The following is a 22,100-nucleotide window of genomic DNA, read 5'->3' as shown; positions in this document are numbered from 1 at the left end:
TATTTCGAGGATTCCAGATCGCCCACATTACAGTAATTATCTTGGCTCGGTCCGAATGAGAAAACCTTGCATCACTAGTTATGTCCCGCGACCAGGTATGAGGATGAAAATTTGGTAGCACAAACTTCATCCAGAAGCTTCCTCCCAGAATCTCCGTGCATGCTCGCACTTAATGAATGCATGCAACAAGTTGTTATTATACTGTTCCACAGGTCAAGAAGGCAACCCCAAAACATTCTTCTAAATTGAAATCCTCCCCATCCCCTGACAAAAGCATGTGCCACACAAATGCCCTTGTCAGAATCCTGCCAGAATCTAGTTTTTTGTCCATTCCCCCACATTTCTTTTACAATGAGGGTAAAAGAGGTGTTCAATACCCATTAATACAGACTAAAAAGTGGAGTCTCCAGGTTTATGTTTAATCCCAGCAATGCACTGTGATTTCACATATTTATTGAGGACAACTCTCTGCCAGATTGTTTCATCAGTCTCCAATTTCCGTAACCACTTAGCCAGTGAGGCTATGTTCATTAAATCTGAACTAGCAATATAAGAACCAACCAAGAAAATAATCTGAACAACAAAGAAATATTTACAAGATCAGTCCGTTCAGTAAGAGCAATTGGTCAGTGAGAGAAGGAGGAGCTAAATCATCCTCGGAATTTTCTGAAAGCAACGTGTGACTCATCTTTTCTGTTATTTTTGTACAAGGAATGTCATAATCATTGCCATGATCAAAATGTTATCATTTCCTGGGTAAATGGTCACTCTAAACTTGCGTCTTGAATAGACAGGCTTGTTTAATTTGTACGGGAGATTTGCCTGCACAAAAAGCGATTGATGGTTTTAGGGACAGTCCAACAAATCTACTAGTACACTAGACAACAGGAAAGTTTCAGTATTACCTGAGCAACAATGGAGTTGCCGTTTATAACTGTGCATGCTCTTTGAAATGGATTTCCTACGAGTATATAGCTTGGTTTCGGATCTTCGAATGAGCTTCTCGGTGGTACAAGGACATGTACCTCCTTTCGCTTCGAAGAAGCGGACATTACCTTTGCAGAAAAAATTATGTCTTTCTGTTCCGAACTAACTCCTCTGAATGCTTGCCACACACCACCCTAGAAAATAGTTATGCCACTTAGTGACATGGTTTACAATATGCATTATGCGTAACCCGAGACCGTATGAAGAATTATTAACGGGAAGCATTACAAATGCAGAGGCCGGGTCTATTGCGCAAGTAATAAAGAGCCCATTTTCGGAAAAAAATGTAGCATCGTATTTGGTCTTCAAAGAGCTCGATCAAAGTACAATCCATAAACATATGCCAAGTATTGCACATCAACATTGCTGCATGCATGGATGGCCTGTTGTAGCACATTTCTAGTATGTCTATTGTTTTTTTGCCTGGCACCTGTCTATTTAAGTTTATTATTATCAGGTATGAGTGCTATCAAAAGTGCTTGTATTCTGTCTTGCGGCAATAGAGTTGAGAATCAAGTGAGGAGAATATACTGAAGCAACATACTCTATTTCATTAGAATTACAGTGTATTGCCTACTATAGAATAATTGTACCGAAAACACGCAGCCTAATTAGATACCCTTTTCTCTAACCAATCCCAGATTTGACCAAATTAAGAAGCCAGGTTAACTGTATTCATGATGTTTCGGAATAAGTCAAACCAAATTCCCAAGCTGGAATCATCACCTCGCTGCTCCTCGCGGTGACCAGGGTGCTGCAGGAGGCGTCGAGGAGCGCCCTGCCTCTCCCACCAGCGTCCGCCGCCGTGACGCGGAACGCGAGGCTGCCAGATGAGTCGTGCACCGCCATGTCGCCGCCGCCACCGAGGCGTTTCTTGATGACCGTGAGATCGACCGGGACGACGGGGGCCGCCGTGGGCACCGGCGGCGGGACAGCGGCGACCGCAGCTTCTGTCTGGTCCATGGAATCAAAGAAGCAATACCAAGTGAAGAGCAATCAAGGTGTTTCTTGGGGAGAAGGTACAGGTCTGAGGGGAGACGGAGGTGCTGCCGGACGGTCGGCTGCGGTAGGAAAGAAAGGCGAAGGATTCAAGGAGGGTGGAAGAAAGCGAAGAAGGGAAGAGGAAGGGGAAGAGGATGCTGAAAAATTGCTGGAGAGTGGTTGCAAGTTAGTATTTGGGTTCTTGTGTTTAGCGGAGCCGAACAAACCAGCTGTGACGGCGATGGCTGATTATTATTCTTTCAGCGGAATCAGATGCCTTTTAGCACCTCTGTGGACGAACAAATGGTAAAATACAAACAACACAGCTTTAGAAGAACTAGTGAGGTGTTGCGTGAAAAACATCTTTAATCTTCTTTGGTTTGTCATAGAACATCATATTGTATTGTTTGTAAGAAGTAATGCTTTATAGTCTGTACATGTACATGGTAGTACTAATTGTCTAACTAATTATATGTACTATGTAGAGATAAAGTTCGATCATGAGTCGACCAATCGATCGTTTGGTATGTAGTAAGACCGTAGATCGTTTGCAAGTGATACTCCCTCCAGTTGGAAATGCAAGGCCTATAGACTTTATTTCCACAAACTGAACTGCAAATGTTGCATTTGAGTGTCATTACTCAAAAAGACGATGGGTCAAATCATCACCCGGATTCTTGTTCTATGCCTAGTCTAGTACTATGTCAGATCAAAAGTAATGGCGACACCTGGGAGACGATGTTTCTAAACAAAGTAATGACAAATGCAATTGAAAAAGGCAAATGTGCGCACAAAATGGAATTCTGCAGTATCCTAATAGCATTATTAAAAGTTTATTACTGCAACATGTGCTACACTTGTGTGTATATAACTAAGATTAGGGCCAACAAATATACCATTCATATCTGACAGATAATACATCAACATTACACAGGTTGTGCCAGAAACCGATGTTTTGTATTTCACTAAGAGGGCCAGGAAAAAATATAATGCCGGCATTCATCTCCGTCCAGGAGCTCTTTGCATATCGTAGACGCCCCAGGAACTGTGTGTTGGAGCAGCTCCATACTGGGAACCAGAATCAGCAGCGTTTGCCTGGAACAAATATGTGCTTTGAGAAGCAGCTTGATATAACGATACAAAAGAGTATGTGAAGATGGCTTCTTCAAAAATAAAACAGAAGACATACTTGATTCATGTTGTATCCAGCATTGTAAGGATTTACAGGGTAATTGGCAGTAGGATTTCCATAGCTTCCAACATAACCTGCAGGATGGGTGCGCCATGAAGTATAATGGTTAGCCTCATTTATTCAGTCCTTAAATGAATAGCCCAAAAATTTACAACTATGCATAGCACAGGATGGTAGTTTATCAAGTATTTTGGCCACAGAAAGAAATTTATCGTGTCCATTTGAATCATCTTAATACTGAGTTCTATTGTTAATAATACCCCGCCCCCTAGCGGTACAGATGAGAACTACTATCTGGAGCCAAAGCAATGTAAACAAACCTTGATTTCCTACAGACACAGCAGCTCGTGACCTCTTCTCGGCATTAGCAACCTCGGCACGTAGTTTCTCCACTTCAGAAGCAACTGAAACCAATTTCTTCTGCATTTCTTGTCCTTGCTCATAACTCTCTGCATATCCTTTCTTCTCAAGCTCGATACCAGATCTGCAAGTCAATTCACAAGTATGTAAGTGTGCAAAATACAGCAAAGTTTTCTTGTAACTTCACCTTTCTCTCGGTTACTTCAGAGTCATTTAAGATGCAACTGAGTTCATGTAATATATTATTAACCCATTTTATCCACCTAACCCCCAGAAAAACAAAGCTGGTTATTCGTCAACCTGGACTTCTGATAACATAGCACTTCACCGCCAGGTTGTTTTGGAGGCAGTTTTGCCAGTGGACATAATTTGACTGACAGGTCGGCTTGAAACATCCAAGTAGAGGTAACTCAGGGACCACGTAGGACGTGGGCGGAGCCAGTGCTCAAGCAAATCTCCCGGCTAACATAGACGTGTGTGCTCAATAGGGTGGGGGTAGAGAAATTTGCCTAGTGCGGCCTTCTTCTAGCAGAGATGCCAACTCATACCCACCGTGGCAAAACCACCTTTGAAATTACTAAAGTGGGTTAGTGGTCCAGTATTTAAAGTTCGGGGTTAGCCCAGGGGGTTAAATGGACTTCCACAAGTTTGGGGGTGGATCCAACTTCATTTAAAATTGCAGGTATACTTTCATCAGGCACACCATATAAGGAGGTTATACCACTATAGGACCAAGAGAATGTTTCCTTGTTAGTGCTGAGAGGGCGGAGGAAAACTTTGCTAAGCTATGAATACCTTGTGTTTAAAAAATCTATAATATCCATAAAGTTCATCCCCACTAAGATGCATTTAGTGTTTGCAGGCTCATTCCTGGTGCAGCCACATCATCCTAATTATCCTGAACATTGGATTGCAAATCAGCGATGTAGATTGGTCAGTGGCTTCCAGCGGTGTACAACAAACCAGCACTCACACCAAGAAGTCATAGAGTCATATGTTGGCAATGAGGCCCCACGCCCGTACTGCCCCAGCATCGTAATTTCTCTCTATCCCCTGATTCTTGGACTCCTGTATTTATTGAAGATGAACATGGATGTTAATTCCGAGCGGTGCCCATGCAGCTTCCCAGCAGCACTTCAAGTAGAAGCAGTGCATCCTCGACCCATCATCTCTCCCATCAAGGCTCAGCCGTGGACCCTACTTAGGTTTCAGTTTTCCGTGCCTCTGCAACTGACGACGGCAGTACAGAGAGCTCTTGCTACCACGACAACGGTGACTTTGGGGCCTGGCCGGGCCGCTGGCGGGCATCAGCAGAGAAGAAAATGGCGTCTATGCGTATGAAAGGATATTTCGTTCCTGTTATGGGACAGAGAAAGCACCAGCTTCGTTGCAGCATGGTGGCGCCTCATCGACAAGTCAACCGAGCGACAACTCTTGGAGCTGATCGGCTTCTACCATTATTGTAAATTCTGGATCATTCCATGTATTGTTGTTTACGGAGAATCAGTGTGATTTAAAGTACCTATCATCGACTCCCATCTCATGTTGGTACTATACATGTTCGACGAGACGACGATGGAACACTCGCCATGGCTGTTGCGCCGCTGTCGCCACCTGTTCGGTGAATCCGCATCACTGGATGGGTACACCTTCCTTGCTTATTAGGTACCCTCACTCCCCTATCTCTGCCTGATCGATATTAGCATGGATTTTTGCTCTGCTCGTTCGATTTTTTCATATACCAGATTACAGGTGCTTAGAATTAATTCGAGGAAGTGATCAAACTTTTGTCTGCACCTAGTTGCTATTGGATACGCTGTTGTTCCTGTTCATGCAAAGTCCAAACTGCACGGTGGGTGATGGTAAGAATTTCTGGAACGAGCCCTAAGCCAGTCCTCTCACACTCATCTGACCAGCTCTATTTTCTCAATCAGGTTTGATATATGTTCGGATCATAGTTGCCAGAAATCTGGGACGCCCGGGTCGAGGAACGGGGTCACGGGCTGCGGTTCCCTATCTCCAGGAACAAAGTTCGAAGAGGGGTATACCTCTCCGGGTCGCCATTTTGGTACGAGGATCGTGACCCACACAATTTTGGACCGATGACCCCGGTACCATAAGAGGGACCGCTGTACCAAGTCATGGGTCACTCCCTTAATCCCGCTAGAAATTAACTCCATTCTAGCAAATAAAAATGATTAAAGATAATGGGGTCCACAGATCAGCCCACTACCATGTCAATTGACTCAATTCGTCTCACCTGCAGTAATATTTTCCCCAACTAATTAATCATCAATTCACCTCCAAACAGCGTCCCAGTACACCGTTGCCCACTGATTGAGCTCTAGACCAACCAATAACCATCCAGCACTCTATCGCCCCAATCGGTGAGATCTTCCGGCCGGCCGCCGGTGTAGCCATCCGTGTGGGACGGAGAGGACGCATGCCTACAGCACCTCCACAGTGGCATGTGGATGGACTGCGGCGGCCGGAATGCTTGCTAATCCTCCATGAACTCTAATCTTCTTCCCATTTTGGACTCTGATTCGGAGTCATCGAAACTTCGATTTGGATCGCGACCCGCCACCGACCCACGTCGACCCACCTTCATCCCCGACCCTCAATCCGGGTCGGTCGACCCTGGGTCACGGAGCGGACCTTCGACCCCGAACCTGGCTACTATGGTTCAGATATCTAGATTTCTGTATAACTGTGCTGTTATTCATGTGTTGTTTGTAGGCAGGCCATCACTACTGATCCAACCAAATTAAATTATCATAGCATTACTGATATCCTTTTCCAGATAGGCATCACTTACAAGTATGGTTAACTGAATGTACTACAGCAGGTATCATCTCTATATTTTTGTAATAGATCATGTCCTACTACGGTGCTAGCCCGAGCTAGCTTATATGGCTACAATCCTTGACGTCTTCTTATTTACAATTTATGTATGGTGGATCGTGATGTGTGATTTTTGCCCAATAAATACCTGATGCATTTACCGGCAATTTAAACATGATACTACTATATATTGAGTTTTCATAAATTAATTTCAGGTATACCTTTGCAGGATGTGCTTTTACAATCCAAGCAGATATTAGGCAAGAAGTGGTATTTTGTGGTAGCTGAGGTTTCACGTAGTTTTCCGGGTGCAATATTTAACATGGATTTATCTTATTTATGTTTCCAATCATCATCACCATCATCATCAAGCCTTTAGCCCAAGCAAGTTGGGGTAGGCTAGATATGAAACCAAACAGAAACATAAGGAAACCCAAAATAAGGAGAGATAAAAAAAAAACACAACTTGCTTGAAAATATTAAACTCCACATGGATTTCAATGAATGAAAATATTTACTAGCTCCTTTTCTTTATTCTCGACATTTCCTCTTCTTTATTCTCTAACCTATTCAATATAGTGTAATGGTGTATAATTAAAATTGACACTCTTACATAATAAAGATATACTGTTGATAATCAAAAGTCCAAATGTCTGATATACACTCTATCAATGGTTTCAAAAAACCTACTATACTATCGTTCGATATAGTACCCTTTTGGATTTTTCAAAGCCAATTTTGGCATCCTTTTTTGTTACTTATACCATACTTCTCAATGACAGCTAAGAATCCCCCGCTGCAACGCGCAGGGTATCAACTAGTAATAAATAAGTATAGGCGATATGTTTCAAACAGAAAGAGTACATGCAAGATTAATAGGGCCGACCTTAAATGCTGTGTTTCATGCCTGAGTTCTTGGGTCTCAGCTTTCACTGCAGCCACCTGCTGCAACTCCACTGCTGAACGAGCCAAATCTTGTGTGTACCCCTGGATCTGACCCAGGAGTTCCTGCCTTGCTGCATCCAGCTGTTGAATGTCCATACGAACATGCGCAAGCTCCGCTCTCATCTCCTCTACTGCTCGGAGCTCTGTTTCCATTTTCATTAACCTCTCATAGGCCTATATCACGAAGAACGACAAGTTAATTTTACACGACAAAAATAACCTAATAAACTCACTCAGGCATATTACAATAAAGAGAAGCGAATTTACAATAAAGGGAAGTACTAAAATAAATTCAACCAAATCAGGCAATAGAACCTAGTGACATTGTAATGTTTGAAGAAGAATGACCAAGACACCGGGCAGTCTGCTCAATGATTCCGCCCAACAGGCCCAACAGGAATCGAACCCTGTTTGGCAGGTTGGTGCTCACGCACCCCCACCAACTGAGAAATGCTTAGATCGCGGCCCAAATAAATATACTCCCTCTGTCCATAAAAGAATGTCTTAGATTTAGCTAAAGTTGGATGTATGTAGAAACTATTTAGTGTATAGATACATCTAAATTTAGACAAATCTAAGGCATCCTTTTATGGACGGAGAAAGTAGAACAACGTAATCTATTCTAGGCATGTATATTACATTTGCATGGGCAAAGTGACACTCTTGCCGTTTGTGGACAAAAAATATGTGCTAACGTGGCGCCTAATGGATGTGTGGTACTGGGGGTGTGGCCGTTACAGCCTAAAAAGACCTGGCATATGTAGCTAGCTACCCGTGTTCTCGCAGTTCCCATTATCTCCCATCCCCATCCTTCCCTCTCAATCCTCAACCATTATTTTTCTCCATCCCTGCCTTGACTCCATTGTTCATGTACTTGTGAGAAGAAGGACCCCAGCGCAGAAAGCTCCCACACATTGTGGGGTCTGGGGAAGGTATTTCTAGGCAGCCTTTCCCTTGCTTTTTATTATGCAAGGAGGCTGATTCAAACCCAGGAACCCCAGGACACAAGTGGAGATACTCTACCACTGCGCCAGGACCGCCCTCGTCGATCTATGGAAAAAAAGATGACACACCCCAGTCCAGCGCAAACAAGAAAAGCCTGCCCATCTACAAAACTGGCCAGGCCAACTTGACATCCCACACAAGAGAAATACAAACCTAGGATTCTACATCAATGGTTTCTCGCATACCTCCTGCTATCATTACAGATAACACTAGTGCCCCCAAGATCCGAACATCGTCAACAGAAAGGTGGATGGGAAGAATGTGAGGTGGATAAAGGAGGAGACTAACCCTAGACTACCAAGAGAAAGAAAATGAGGACCGAAAGTGACTTCCCTCTCTTCTGCCCAATCCTATAAGAAAAATGAAGTGGGCTTCTTCATAATCAATGCTGTTATCTTTCTCTTATCTGCAGAAGACACTGATGCAGGAAGCCAAACTTGTATAATACTGGCTCCCGCGCATGTTTGTGTCATTCCCACACGACAGGCATTCTAAAGAACAAACAGGTGCCAGCTTTCAAACTTGTTGAAGCTTGTCCAATACACCTATATTTTGCCTATGTAAAATTAACACATGGCAGAGAACTATAGTAGTAGAAAATAAGCGATGTTAAGTTAAAAGATCTGTATGACATAGACCTTGTATGCATCATAAATTATTGGTTTAGAAAGTCGAACATATCCCTGAATCTACAACTCCTGGATGAATTTAGGACTGTATGTAACACCAAACACGAATCATACAGCCTCAAGGCTTTTGTGGAGCTTATGGTTATGGGTTAAATGTTGCAGTACACAGAGAGTAGATTCATTCAGCGCACTTGAGGGATGATGAAAGCATCCACACCTCGCGAATACGTAGATCTCCCTCTTGCTGGGCTGCGCCGATGGCGCGAGCAGTGTGGCCAAGGTCGTGCCGCACGGCAGAGACCTCCTGCACGAGCGCGACGTGCGTGGCAGCGAGGCGCTGGTTCTGCTCGAGCAGAACGTGCGCCTCCTCGATCTCCACGCCGATGCGCTCCTCGAGCGCCGCGGCCATGTGAGAGGCGGGGGGCAGGGGGGCGGCACCGTGGCCCTCGAAGTGGTGGCGCGGGAGCGGAGGATGCTCGCGGAAGTTGTCGGGGTGGGCAGGGGGCAGGCGGCGCGGGTCTCGGAAGTCATCGAGGTGGTGCGGGGGCAGGCGCGGCGGCGGGTCCCGGAATTCGTCGAGGTGGTGAGGCGGGAGGTGGTGGTGGGGGTGGTGAAGCGGAGGAGGGTGCGGGTGGTTCCCGCCGCCGTCGCCTCCGCCTCGGGAGAAGGAGGAGGGCAGCGGGTTACGGTGACGACCGGCCATCCGGAGTCGCCGGAACCCTAACGACTGGGTGCTACAAGGGACTCCGACGAACAGATACTTTGCACCCAACGAGTAAATTATACTACTGTACTAAACTACGCCCGCATATTTAGGGAGTGATGTTTTAGCACATGGGAGGGTATGCTCCCTTTATTTTAAAATGCATGTTAGATATATTTTGAAATGTTAAATAAAATTGAAATAAAAAAAATTACACGTATATCTTCATGTGCTACACGCTCACAGAGTCGTTTTATGAAAAATTGATTTATCGTGTGGCGTGTGTAAAGAAGACAAAATTCGGTGCTAAAACAAAGACTTGTCACAAGATAAATTTTCTCTTTTTCACGTAGACTACAAAAAAATATTATTTTTCGTGAAACTTGACGAACACACATATTATGGAGATGTACATGTAAATTTTTTTATCATTTTTTTTATATTTAAAAATATGTTTTTATGATAAAGGGATCATCCGCACCCAAGAGCCGAAATGAGTTTATGCGCATATTTAGAGCTACTAGCTTAATAGTGATAAGGGAATCACTATTTCTCGGTCGACTGAGATTCTAATTTAGATGATGTTAATAAATCTCAGTTGTAACTCATGACTAGAACTTAGTTCTCAACTAGCTAGTTAATCTTTACTATTATATTGGAGTTGAGGATGGTGTCACTTTGACATCAAACATTCAGAAGATCACAACCATCAAATAATCTCATCAACGTTTAACGCCAAACATCCAGCTCATCTGAACCGTCCGGCGCCTATCTCACCCACCCCCCCCCCCCACCACCACCACACACACACACACACACACACACACAAGCACAATATCGGAACACAATCCCCACTTTCGAGAAAACGCAAAGGACCTTTACGTCTCATTTCATTTAAAAGATAGGGTTTTTACAACCCTCCTAGAAGGTGGGTTACAGGAAGTCTAAACCGGAAAACTGGTGGACATCCCATGTCATCGGCAGGGCATCACGCATGCCTATGGAACCAGCTTGAGCCCATAGGGACGCTTCATCTTTGATCTTAATCATCATGTTGGTGATAGAGGGGCGAGTGCCCTCAAACACGCAGTCGTTCCTGTGCTTCCAGAGCATCCAAGGGAGCAGTAGTGTCGTCGATCCGAGACCCTTGCGCAGTGGCGTTGCTTGCTTCGCGCCCGCCAGCCATGAGAAAATGGATTCGTCGAAGTCCTGCGGTATGCGACAGGATAGGCGCAGCCAGGCCAATGTGTCATGCCAAATTTGCTTTGCGAATGGGCATTCGATGAGCAGGTGGCGCATGGTTTCGGGCGGTTGGTCGCATAGCAGACAGCGAGGGTGGTGCTGCAGGCCTCTCCTAGCGAGTATGTCAGATGTCCAACAACGATCTTGGAAGGCAAGCCAATGGAAGAAATTGACGTGAGGGGGCGCCCAGTTCTTCCAGATGTGCTTCCAAGCCGGACAGGCAATGGGGTCCTGGAAAGTGGTGAGATAGGCGAAGCGAGCAGAGTAGCTGCCGCTCGAGGTCCATTTCCACATCAGCTTTGTCTGGTTTAGTGGTGAGCTGAGTGCCTTCAATCCTATGCCAGAGCATGAGGTACTGCCCAATTTCGCGTAGGCCAAGGACACTGTGGATGTCGCGAGCCCAGTTGTGCCCGAGCAGGCCATCGGCCACGAACATGTCCCTTCTTCTCCTCTTGGGTATCTACAGTGGACAGAAACAAGGCTCCCATGGTGTCACACAGAAAGATAGCGTACCAATTAGTGTTAGTTGAATCCATGCTTCCTTCTGCGGAGGTTGCCGCCGGCAAGTAGCATAAATCCTCTTTGTTTCCTCCTTTTCTATCGCTGCTATTTTCTATTCTGCTTCACTCGAGCATGTCTCCAGTCCTCTGTATCATATCCCTTGTTTCCACCAAGCTGCAACAATGTAACAATTTTCACTGATATGTGTTCTATATTGCAAGCTGTTGTATATCGATCATACACATTTTTCGATAGTTCATTGTTTTGCATATAAGTTGATTCTTATTTTTGGTGGCCTCAGTTTGAGTACTGGAAAGAACAATATTCACACGGGCATAATTACAATGTTGGATTCAGTAAGTGAAGAATCAAGATGCAATAAATGTCGATTATAAATATGCTTGCTGATCTCTAATGGTATGAAAGAGTAACTTCTGGTTAGTTAGAATTTTCAAGTGTCATAGGCCAGGTCATAATTTTCAAGTGTGAGCTATTTGCTAATTTCCATTTCTGCTTATAGTGGCTATGAAACCACCATGGTTTTCTGGGAGAGAGAGCAATCGCTTTTGATGGAGAAGATGTGCTCCGGACCCCTCAAAGTAAACCGGTTGTTGCAATCTTTGTTGGTATTTCGGTTAACCGTTTGAAGGTTTGAATTCGAAGAAGCTCGCTTTGTTTGGATGCAGTGAGTTGGATGTAGAATTGAATTAGACTGGGAATTTCAAATCCAAGATGGAAATGAATTGGCTTTGAATTCAAATTATGTTGTTTGGGTGCGCTTAGAATTTGTTGTTGGAATTAAAGGATGTACCTAATTCCAATTCCTATTTGCATGTACAAACCATGAAAGCGGTCGATGACGAGGAGGTGGTTGAGGTTGATCCAGGTGCCGCCGGTTCTTCTGCGCCGCCGAAGCCACGCACCTCGAACTACACCGAGATTGAAGACATGACCTTGGTCCGTGCTTGGTGTAGGGTGGGGATGGATGCGTGCACTGGAGTGGACCAAGCCGAAACGCGCTATTGGCAGCTGATGTCTACGCACACTTCTTTTCCTATAGACAGTGTTGGGCCTCCAAGAGCAGAGGTTTGTAGAACAGCAGCAAGTTTCCCTTAAGTGAATCACCCAAGGTTTATCGAACTCAGGGAGGTAGAGGTCAAAGATATCCCTCTCAAGCAACCCTGCAATTACGATACAAAAAGTCTCTTGTGTCCCCAACACACCTAATACACTTGTCAGATGTATAGGTGCATGATACGTCCAAAACGTATCTACTTTCCCGAACACTTTTGCTATTGTTTTGCCTCTAATTTGTGTATTTTGGATGCAACTAACACGGACTAACGCTGTTTTCAGCAGAACTGTTCTGGTGTCTCATTTTTGTGCAGAAATCCAACTTTCAGGAAAATCTTCGGAATTTATGCGAAAGGTCCTATTTTTCCAGAAGACTCACGGAGGCCAGAAGGGCAAGTCAGGTGGAGGCCCGAGGGCCCCACACCCTAGGGCGGCGCGGCCCTAGCGTGTGGCCCCCTCGGCCGGCCTCCGACGCCCTCCTCTGGACTACTTAAAGGGTTCGATCTAAAAATCGCGACCAAGAAGTCGAAGTCGCCAGAAACCCTCCAGAACGCCGCCACATCGCGAAACTCCGTCTCGGGAGCCAGAAGTCTCCGTTCTGGCACTCCGCCGGGACGGGGAATTGGAGGAGATCATCGCCATCATCATCACCGACGCCTCTCCATCAACTAGCCATGTTTCCCCCATCCATGTGTGAGTAATTCCCCCGCTGTAGGCCGGAGGGGATGGTAGGGATTGGATGAGATTGGTCATGTAATAGCATAAGATTGTTAGGGCATAGTGCCTAGTGTCCGTAATTGGTACTTTGATGATATTGTTGCAACTTGTTATGCTTAATGCTTGTCACTAGGGCCCGAGTGCCATGATCTCAGATCTGAACATGTTATTGTTTCATCATGATATTCATTGTTTTATGATCTTACCTGCAAGTTGTATACACATGTCGCTGTCCGGAACCAATGGCCCCGAAGTGACAGAAATCGGGACAACCGGAGGGGATGGTAGTGATGTGAGGATCACATGTGTTCACGGAGTGTTAATGCTTTGCTCCGGTACTCTATTAAAAGGAGTACCTTAATATCCAGTAGATTCCCTTGAGGTCCGGCTGCCACCGGCTGGTAGGACAAAAGATATTGTGCAAGTTTCTCATTGCGAGCACGTACGACTATATATGGAACACGTGCCTATTGATTGCTTTGTACTTGGACACCGTTTTATTATTATCTGCAAATGCCCTGCTATGATTGTTACATGAGTTTCTCTCATCCATGCAACGCCCGTTATCCGTCCCCGTGCCTACAGTATTTTAATCCTGCTGTTTACTATAATCACTACTGCTGTCTCTGTTACATTTCTTTGTTATTTCACTATCTATCGCTATAAAACTGTTACTACTGATAAACTCTTGCGAGCAAGTCTGTTTCTAGGTGCAGCTGAATTGACAACTCTGCTGTTAAGGCTTTCAAGTATTCTTTGTCTCCCCTTGTGTCGAATCAATAAATTGGGATTTACTTCCCGCGAAGACTGCTGCGATCCCCTATACCTGTGGGTTATCAAGACAGTTTTCTGGCGCCGTTGCCGGGGAGCATAGCTTTATTTGGAAGTTCACTTGGATTGATATTGTTCGCTGCAAATTCTCCATCATGGGTAAAACTCGCGATCCTAAAGTCGCCATATTACCATCCACTACAAGAAAAGGTACAACTCTGAGTACCTCTGCTACACTTGATTCACCATCTGTGATAAGTCAACTTGTTTCACCGCCGCAAGCTTCACTTGCTGGTACTTATGCTGAATCTGAAAACTCTCATAATATTGATAGTGTTTCTGCTGTGCTTGATGATAGTGGTTCATTGGGATCCTTTCTAGATGCTACAATTGCTAGGTCTAGACAAATTGAAAATGCTGAAACTCATAATGAAAATGCTGCTACACCTGTTAATTCACCTGAACTTGATTATTCTAGTGATGATCCTGATGAGGATTATGTGGAGCTTAATGATGATTTTATTAATAGATGCAATGCTACTGCTGATGCAAGAAAAATTAAAAAGTTTCTCACACAATATACTGTTAGACATAAGTTATCTCCTGATCCTAAATTTGCCACATCTCCTATATGCATTAAGGATAAGGATTATGATTTTTCTCTTGATCTATCTCATATAGCTATTGTAGAGAAAGCACCCTTTTGTGGTACTGAAAAGGAAAGTGCTGTAGAACACATGATTGAACTTTCTTCTATGAGTAGCTTGTTTTCTGATGATGTCAAGATGCGTACTTACTTTGTCGCTAAATTTTTTCCTTTCTCATTAAAGGATGATGCTAAAACTTGGTATAATAATTTGCCTCCTGGTTCTATTAAAAGTCCAACTGATTTCCGTGATGTTTTCTTTCGGAAATACTTTCCTGCTAGTGCTCAACATGCTGCTTTACAGAAAATTTATAGCTTTGACCAGGAAGATGGAGAGAAATTGCCAGAAGCTTGGGCAAGATTTTGCTCACTTATCAGAGCTCGACCTGGACATGATTTGGAAAAGCACGATTTACTTGATATATTTTATAGTGGACTAACCGTTGAGTCTAGAGCGTATTTGGATAGTTGTGCTGGTTGTGTTTTCAGGAAAAGAACTCTGCATTTAAATCGAAGAATTATTGGCTAAAATAGGCCGGAATCATGATGATTGGACTACACCTGAACCAACTCCAACGCCAATATTGAAGAAGAGGGGTTTAATTAAATTGAATGATGAAGATATGAGGGAAGCCAAGAAGTCTCTCAAGGAGAAAGGTATTAAATCCGAAGATGTGAAGAATCTACCTCCCATAGAAGATATATGTGAGATAATTCCCCCTTCATCCATGATTAAGGTAAACTCCCTTCAACGCTTTACTAGGGAAGATATTCCGTATTCAAAACCTCCTGCTCAATGCTTAGATGAGTTTGATAATTATATTGTTAAGCAAGAAAATTTTAATATGAGAGTAGAGAATCATCTAATGGAAAATTCTCAAGCTATCAGCAATTTGCGTGATATTGTGGAGAGAACCTCCAATGATGTTAAGATGCTTGTTAAACATTTTCAAATGGTTCAAACTCAAATTGATCAACTCACTAAAGTGCAAAATGACTTGTTAAAAAATAATTCTAAAGAGAAACATGCTTATGAAGTAACAACTAGAGGTGGTGTCTCTACCCAGGATCCTCTATATCCTGAAGGGCATCCCAAAAGAATTGAACAAGATTCTCAACGAATTGAACCTAGTGCTCCTTCTAAGAAAAAGAAGAAGAAACATAAAAATATTGTAGAATTCTTTGAACCTGTTAATGATCCTAATAGTATTTCTATTTCCGATGCTGAAACTGAAAGTGGTAATGAACATGATAACAATAATGATAATGATAAGAATGATGCTTCTGATAAAGAAGAGGTTGAAGATGAACCTGAAAAGCATGCTAAAAATAAAAAGTATATTAAAGAAGATTTTATTGCTAAGAAACATGGTAATGAAAGGGAACCTTGGGTGCAAAAGCAAATGCCTTTTCCTGCTAAGAAACTAAAATCAAAGGTAGAAGAACATTATAATAAATTTTGCGATTGGATGAAACCTTTATTCTTGCAAATCCCTTTGACTGATGCTATTAAATTGCTGCCTTATTCAAAGTATATGAAAGATATTGTTACTAACAAAAGGAAAATCCCCAATGAGGAGATTTCCACTATGCTTGCTAATTACTCTTTCAATGGCAAAGTTCCAAAGAAGTTGGGCGACCCAGGTATACCTACTATTCCTTGTTCTATTAAGAATAATTATGTTAAAACTGCTCTATGTGACTTGGGAGCCGGTGTTAGTGTTATGCCCTTTTCTATTTATAAGAGACTTTATTTAGATAAGTTGATACCTACTGATATATCTTTGCAAATGGCTGATAAATCTACTTCTATTCCTATTGGTATATGTGAGGATGTTCCTGTTCGAGTTACTAATAACTGCTTGATATTAACTGATTTTGTTGTGTTGGAAATGCCTGAAGATGATAATATGTCTATTATTCTTGGGAGACCTTTTCTTAACACCGCAGGGGCTGTTATTGATTGCAATAAAGGAAAGGTTACTTTCAATGTTGATGATAAGGAGCATACCGTCTATTTCCCCAAGAGGATTGATAAAGTATGTGGAGTCAATACTATTTCTAATGTGAGAACTATCAAAATTGGAACTATCGATTGTCCTATATATGAGCCTAAAGAAGGATATCAAAGTCTTATGATTGGATCCATATCAATACAATTCAAGGTAACATGATTGATTTGAGGTTTATTTCTTCTTATGCTATGTAAAATTTATTTGGTGGCAAGACTTGATCAACCTTGTTAACAAAAACTTTTTATATGCATAGAGGAGGTAAACAACATCTCTTTCTTCCTCCACTTGCTTTACTTGTTGTAGCACTTTTGTTTTGCAAAGTTCCTTAGTGAATTAGAGATTTCAAAAAATTTCCTGTCCAGTAACAATAAACTTAATACCCAGAAATGTGCATTTTTCAAAGTTTTCAAAAATTCACAAAAATTATACTGTTGGTCCTATTTTTCGAAAATGCACCCGGGAGCACCTGGGGATGATCAGTGGGGCACCCCAGGGTGGAACCCCACAGGCCGGCGCGGCCAGCAAGGGGGGCGCGCCACCCTGGTGTGTGGGTCCCCCTTTGCCCCACTTTAGCATCTCTTCCTCCCACACTCTTCCCTCTCCCGAAAAAATTAGCACCAGCTTTCTCTCACTCGCGTTTTTGCTCAAGAGCTCAGGATTTCTCGATCTCTTTGCTCAGCCCAGATTTCTGTCTGAAATTTGGCACATTTGCTCTCCAGTATGTGACTCCTCCGATTATCCAAGTAGAATTTTGTTTGGTTGAATATATCTTGAATATTTTGCTGCTGTAGGTAACATGTTTAGTGAGCTTGCATGCTTGTTCCAAGTTGTATAAACTAGTTTTGATGCATGATTGGTACTCTAGCAAGTTCCTATGGTAGTTCCCCTCAATTATATGTCACCAAATCAAATTTTATATTGTTTGTTGAAAAATTTCAGAAAATGGAGTGGAATAGATATCAACTAAACCAACAAGAATTGGAGGTGCAGCAAGTCATGAGAGTGAACCGCGAAGAGGGAGTATACCCCTCTTACTACCCGTGCACAGATTTCATGAGAAGTGCAGGAATATTGGAAGATGTTCAGAATCTAATTTCTCGTGCAGGGTTGAATGATTTTGTTGATGGAGAACCATGCCAATATGCAAAATTGACTATGTCTATTGTGCAGGATTTTAAGTTCAATTGGTCGCAATCTAACCCCATGGTTCAGTACAAGATTTATAATAAAACTGTCAACTTGCCATTCAATGATTTTTGTACAGCAATTAGTGTAGGATAACGTTGCATAGAAAACAAAAAATTTCCTACCGCGAACACGCAATCCAAGCCAAGATGCAATCTAGAAGATGATAGCAACGAGGGGGGTATCGAGTCTCACCCTTGAAGAGATTCCAAAGCCTACAAGATGAGGCTCTTGTTGCTGTGGTAGACGTTCACTTGCCGCTTGCAAAAGCGCGTACAAGATCTTGATCACGATCGGTTCCGGCGCCACGAACGGGCAACACCTCCGTACTCGGTCACACGTTCGGTTGTTGATGAAGACGACGTCCACCTCCCCGTTCCAGCGGGCAGCGGAAGTAGTAGCTCCTCTTGAATCCGACAGCACGACGGCGTGGTGTCGGTGGTGGTGGAGAAATCCGGCGGAGCTTCGCTTAAGCGTGCGGGATGTGGTGGAGGAGAGAGACCGCTAGGGTTTGGGGAGAGAGGGGGGTTGGGCGCCGGCCCTCTAAGGGGTGCGGCCAAGGCTAGGGCTCAAAGTAATCAGCCCCCTCTCCTATGCCCCTCATTATATAGGTGGAAGCACCAAGAGTTCTAGTCCAAGTCTTCGAATAAGACCCCAACACTAAAACCTCCCATATGTGGGAAACTTACTCAAGGAGGGAGTCCTACCCAAGGTGGGACTCCCACCTTTCCTTGAGGTGGGTTGGCCGACCACCCTAGGGGAGTCCACCTTGGACTCCTCCCCTTTAGGGTTGGCTGGTTATGCAAGGTGGAGTCCTTCCGGGACTCTACTTTCCATGGTGATTTCTTCCGGACTTTTCTAGAACCTTCTAGAACCTGCCATAAATGCACCGGATCATTTCCACACTTGGAATATGACTTCCTATATATGAATCTTATTCTCCGGACCATTCCGGAACTCCTCGTGATGTCCGGGATCTCATCCGGGACTCCGAACAAATATTCGAACTCCATTCCATATTCAAGTTCTACCATTTCAACATCCAACTTTAAGTGTGTCACCCTACGGTTCGTGAACTATGCGGACATGGTTGAGTACTCACTCCGACCAATAACCAATAGCGGGATCTGGAGATCCATAATGGCTCCCACATATTCAACGATGACTTTAGTGATCGAATGAACCATTCACATACGATACCAATTCCCTTTGTCACGCGATATTTTACTTGTCCGAGGTTTGATCTTCGGTATCACTCTATACCTTGTTCAACCTCGTTTCCTGACAAGTACTCTTTACTCGTACCGTGGTATGTGGTCTCTTATGAACTTATTCATATGCTTGCAAGACATTAGACGACATTCCACCGAGAGGGCCCAGAGTATATCTATCCGTCATCGGGATGGACAAATCCCACTGTTGATCCATATGCCTCAACTCATACTTTCCGGATACTTAATCCCACCTTTATAACCACCCATTTACGCAGTGGCGTTTGATGTAATCAAAGTACCTTTCCGGTATAAGTGATTTACATGATCTCATGGTCATAAGGACTAGGTAACTATGTATCGAAAGCTTATAGCAAATAACTTAATGACGAGATCTTATGCTACGCTTTAATTGGGTGTGTCCATTACATCATTCATATAATGATATAACCTTGTTATTAATAACATCCAATGTTCATTATTATGAAACTAATCATCCATTAATCAACAAGCTAGTTTAAGAGGCATACTAGGGACTTCTTTGTTGTCTACATATCACACATGTATTAATGTTTCGGTTAATACAATTATAGCATGATATATAAACATTTATCATAAACATAAAGATATAAATAATAACAACTTTATTATTGCCTCTAGGGCATATCTCCTTCAGTCTCCCACTTGCACTAGAGTCAATAATCTAGTTTACATTTGTAAAGATATAACACCTTGGCCTTCTGGTGCTTTATCATGTATTGCTCACGGGAGAGGTTTTAGTCAACGGATCTGACATGCTCAGAAACTTATGTATTTTGTAATTCATTTGCGTCTCAACGCATCACTCATTTCCAAATGAGTTGGCATTAAATATGTTTGGTCTTCTGGTGGAACCTTAATTCCGCGGTCTGAAATATGTCACTAATATTGTCACACACAATATAGTTTCAAAGTTCTGACTCTGTCGGAAATACACCAAGTTCTTAAAGAACCTCTTGACTTAACATCCTTTGTCATTGTCAAAACAATGACATATTCTGCCTTCTTTTGTAGAATCCGTCACAATATTTAGAACTCTTCTAAATCTAGCATAGACAACTTCTAGCTCATTGTGCTACCTTTTAAAACAACACTTAGTCTAATTTGAGATTGAAATTTTATTTTTATATGTGACAAAACAAATATCGGTGTAATCACCTTACAGCGATTTGTTTGTCATTTCTCCATATAAAACTATATGTACTTGGTTCTTCTTAAGTACTCAAGAATATTCTTACTGTTTTTCAGTGATCATCACATGAATCATGCTCATAACACTCTTAGAGCATAGGATATCTGATTGTGTACATATTATTCGTGATCTATAATCACTCATGTGTTTTTACTCATTCAGTGTCAAATACACTCAAGTCTTGTTAAAACTTCACATGATAAGAACATCTTCTTAATATTTCTATATTGAACTATTTCAATATCCATTCTATGTACTTTGACTTAAACTTATTTTGTGTTTCAATCTATCTTCATAGATCTTGACACTAAATTTGTTTCAGTCCATATCTTTTCATTGAAGTTAATTTCTCAATGAAACTTTTTTAATCAAGTATATAATTACATTATTTATAACCAACTATATGTCACCTACATAAAGTATTATAAATATGTCTCAGCGCTCCCACTTAATTTCTTGCAAATGCAAGCCTCTTCATCGTCTCTGATGAAATCAAAAACTCTTTGACTATTTCATCTGGTGAAGATTCAAACTCCGCGATACTCACTTCATCAAATTGAAGTTTGTATACCTATCTAATATTCCACGGATCAGCAAAACTCTTGGTTGTATCTTGTATACACCTTTAATACATACTTCTGATAAGTAATGTATTTTGCCATCCTACTAGCATATCTCATAAAAGAAATATGTAGTGATTACTAGAATAATCCACATAGACTATAAGCATTTCTATGGAAGATCTAATCTTTATCATAGTCAACTCTTTGAACTTTGTCGTAAACAATTTTTCGACAAGTCGAGCTTCTTCAAGGATATTTCATCCAAGTCTATAGATCCATTTACTTTCAAAAAGTATTCATCTATTATGGATTTCATGGTGCATGGCCATTTTAACGGAGTCTGGGCCCATCATAACTTCTTTGTTTGTAGTTGGTTTATCATTGTTCAAAATCAATCCTTTGTCCACAAATCATTTATTTGATCACAAAGTAAACCATACCTACAAGGTTCAATATGTACTTCGATCTCCATGGCTAAAACACTTTGTAGTCATGGGAGCCATGATCGTCGTGGCCGCTTCTGAAACCAATTCCGATGCTGCGCTACTCTGATCATTATGCTCAGGTTCATAAACCTTATCAAATTATATTGTCCTCCTACTCAAATACTTCACTAGAAACAATTTCTCGGAAATAAGAAACATTGACAAACACTTTTGTCTTTGTCTCGTGGGAAGAATTCCCAATTAAATCTCTGGGATAACCAACAAAGACATTCATCCGATTTTGGTTGTAAACTCTTAGACCAAAATTTAAAGAAAGGACTATTAGGGTTTATACCCATCCCATAACTTGTATGGTGTCATTTCATCGGATCATGATGATGCTCTATTCAGTGTAAAAGCGGTAGTCACTAAAGCATAATCCACAAAAATATAATGACATCAATATTTTATCTCATCATTGACCCAACAAGTATTGGATACATCTCTTGGATACTTCTTCATCACTATGATACTCCAAGAAACGTGAGTTGTAGAACAATTTCATAACTCTCTTAGATGTTCGCTAAAACTCGTAATTCAAATATTTCCACCATGATCCAATCATAGATATTTGACTTTTCTATTACGATGATTTCCACTTCATGCTGAAATTTATTTGAATCCTATTCAAATGTTTCAAACTTTTCCTTTGAATATATCCACATATATACTCAATTCATTGTTTGAAAGTTTTCATGAAGTAGAAGAATCTTCCGCACACAACTATGCCCAGTGAACCACATACATCATCATGTATTTTTTCACTAAGTTAGTTGCCCGTTCAACTTTTGGCCTATGAACGGTATTTTAATC

General features: G+C 42.2%; 2 protein-coding genes across 2 annotated transcripts; both read right to left on the bottom strand.

The window, feature by feature from the left end:
* Positions 1 to 495: 495 nt before the first annotated feature.
* Positions 496 to 2,201, bottom strand: LOC127333360 (protein LURP-one-related 7). The gene is made up of 3 exons (XM_051359751.2): positions 1,714 to 2,201; positions 906 to 1,121; positions 496 to 822 (listed from the first exon to the last, which is right to left on the bottom strand). Exons 1-3 carry the CDS (start codon positions 1,948 to 1,950, stop codon positions 697 to 699), a joined length of 579 nt encoding a protein of 192 aa, XP_051215711.1. The 5' UTR covers positions 1,951 to 2,201; the 3' UTR covers positions 496 to 696.
* Positions 2,202 to 2,764: 563 nt separating this feature from the next.
* Positions 2,765 to 9,723, bottom strand: LOC127333359 (protein FLX-like 1). The gene is made up of 5 exons (XM_051359750.1): positions 9,161 to 9,723; positions 7,251 to 7,483; positions 3,481 to 3,644; positions 3,158 to 3,234; positions 2,765 to 3,063 (listed from the first exon to the last, which is right to left on the bottom strand). Exons 1-5 carry the CDS (start codon positions 9,644 to 9,646, stop codon positions 2,968 to 2,970), a joined length of 1,056 nt encoding a protein of 351 aa, XP_051215710.1. The 5' UTR covers positions 9,647 to 9,723; the 3' UTR covers positions 2,765 to 2,967.
* Positions 9,724 to 22,100: the final 12,377 nt, after the last annotated feature.

This window comes from Lolium perenne, chromosome 2 (assembly GCF_019359855.2).
Source record: "Lolium perenne isolate Kyuss_39 chromosome 2, Kyuss_2.0, whole genome shotgun sequence".
In the NCBI taxonomy this organism is placed as follows: Eukaryota; Viridiplantae; Streptophyta; class Magnoliopsida; order Poales; family Poaceae; genus Lolium; species Lolium perenne.
Note: the sequence above shows the minus strand (reverse complement) of the source record. Positions and strands in the feature narration are given on the sequence as shown.

Bases quoted from the DNA above. Each gene is read 5' to 3' on its own strand.
- LOC127333359 (XM_051359750.1), bottom strand. From the start codon at position 9,646: ATGGCCGGTCGTCACCGTAACCCGCTGCCCTCCTCCTTCTCCCGAGGC. The intron at 3,235-3,480 runs GTTTGTTTACAT...CCCATCCTGCAG, and splicing joins TGTGTCTGTAGGAAATCAAG to GTTATGTTGGAAGCTATGGA. The intron at 3,064-3,157 runs GTATGTCTTCTG...TATTTGTTCCAG, and splicing joins CTGGATACAACATGAATCAA to GCAAACGCTGCTGATTCTGG.
- LOC127333360 (XM_051359751.2), bottom strand. From the start codon at position 1,950: ATGGACCAGACAGAAGCTGCGGTCGCCGCTGTCCCGCCGCCGGTGCCC. The intron at 1,122-1,713 runs GTGATGATTCCA...ACTATTTTCTAG, and splicing joins TCACCGCGAGGAGCAGCGAG to GGTGGTGTGTGGCAAGCATT. The intron at 823-905 runs GTAATACTGAAA...CTTTTTGTGCAG, and splicing joins GCAACTCCATTGTTGCTCAG to GCAAATCTCCCGTACAAATT.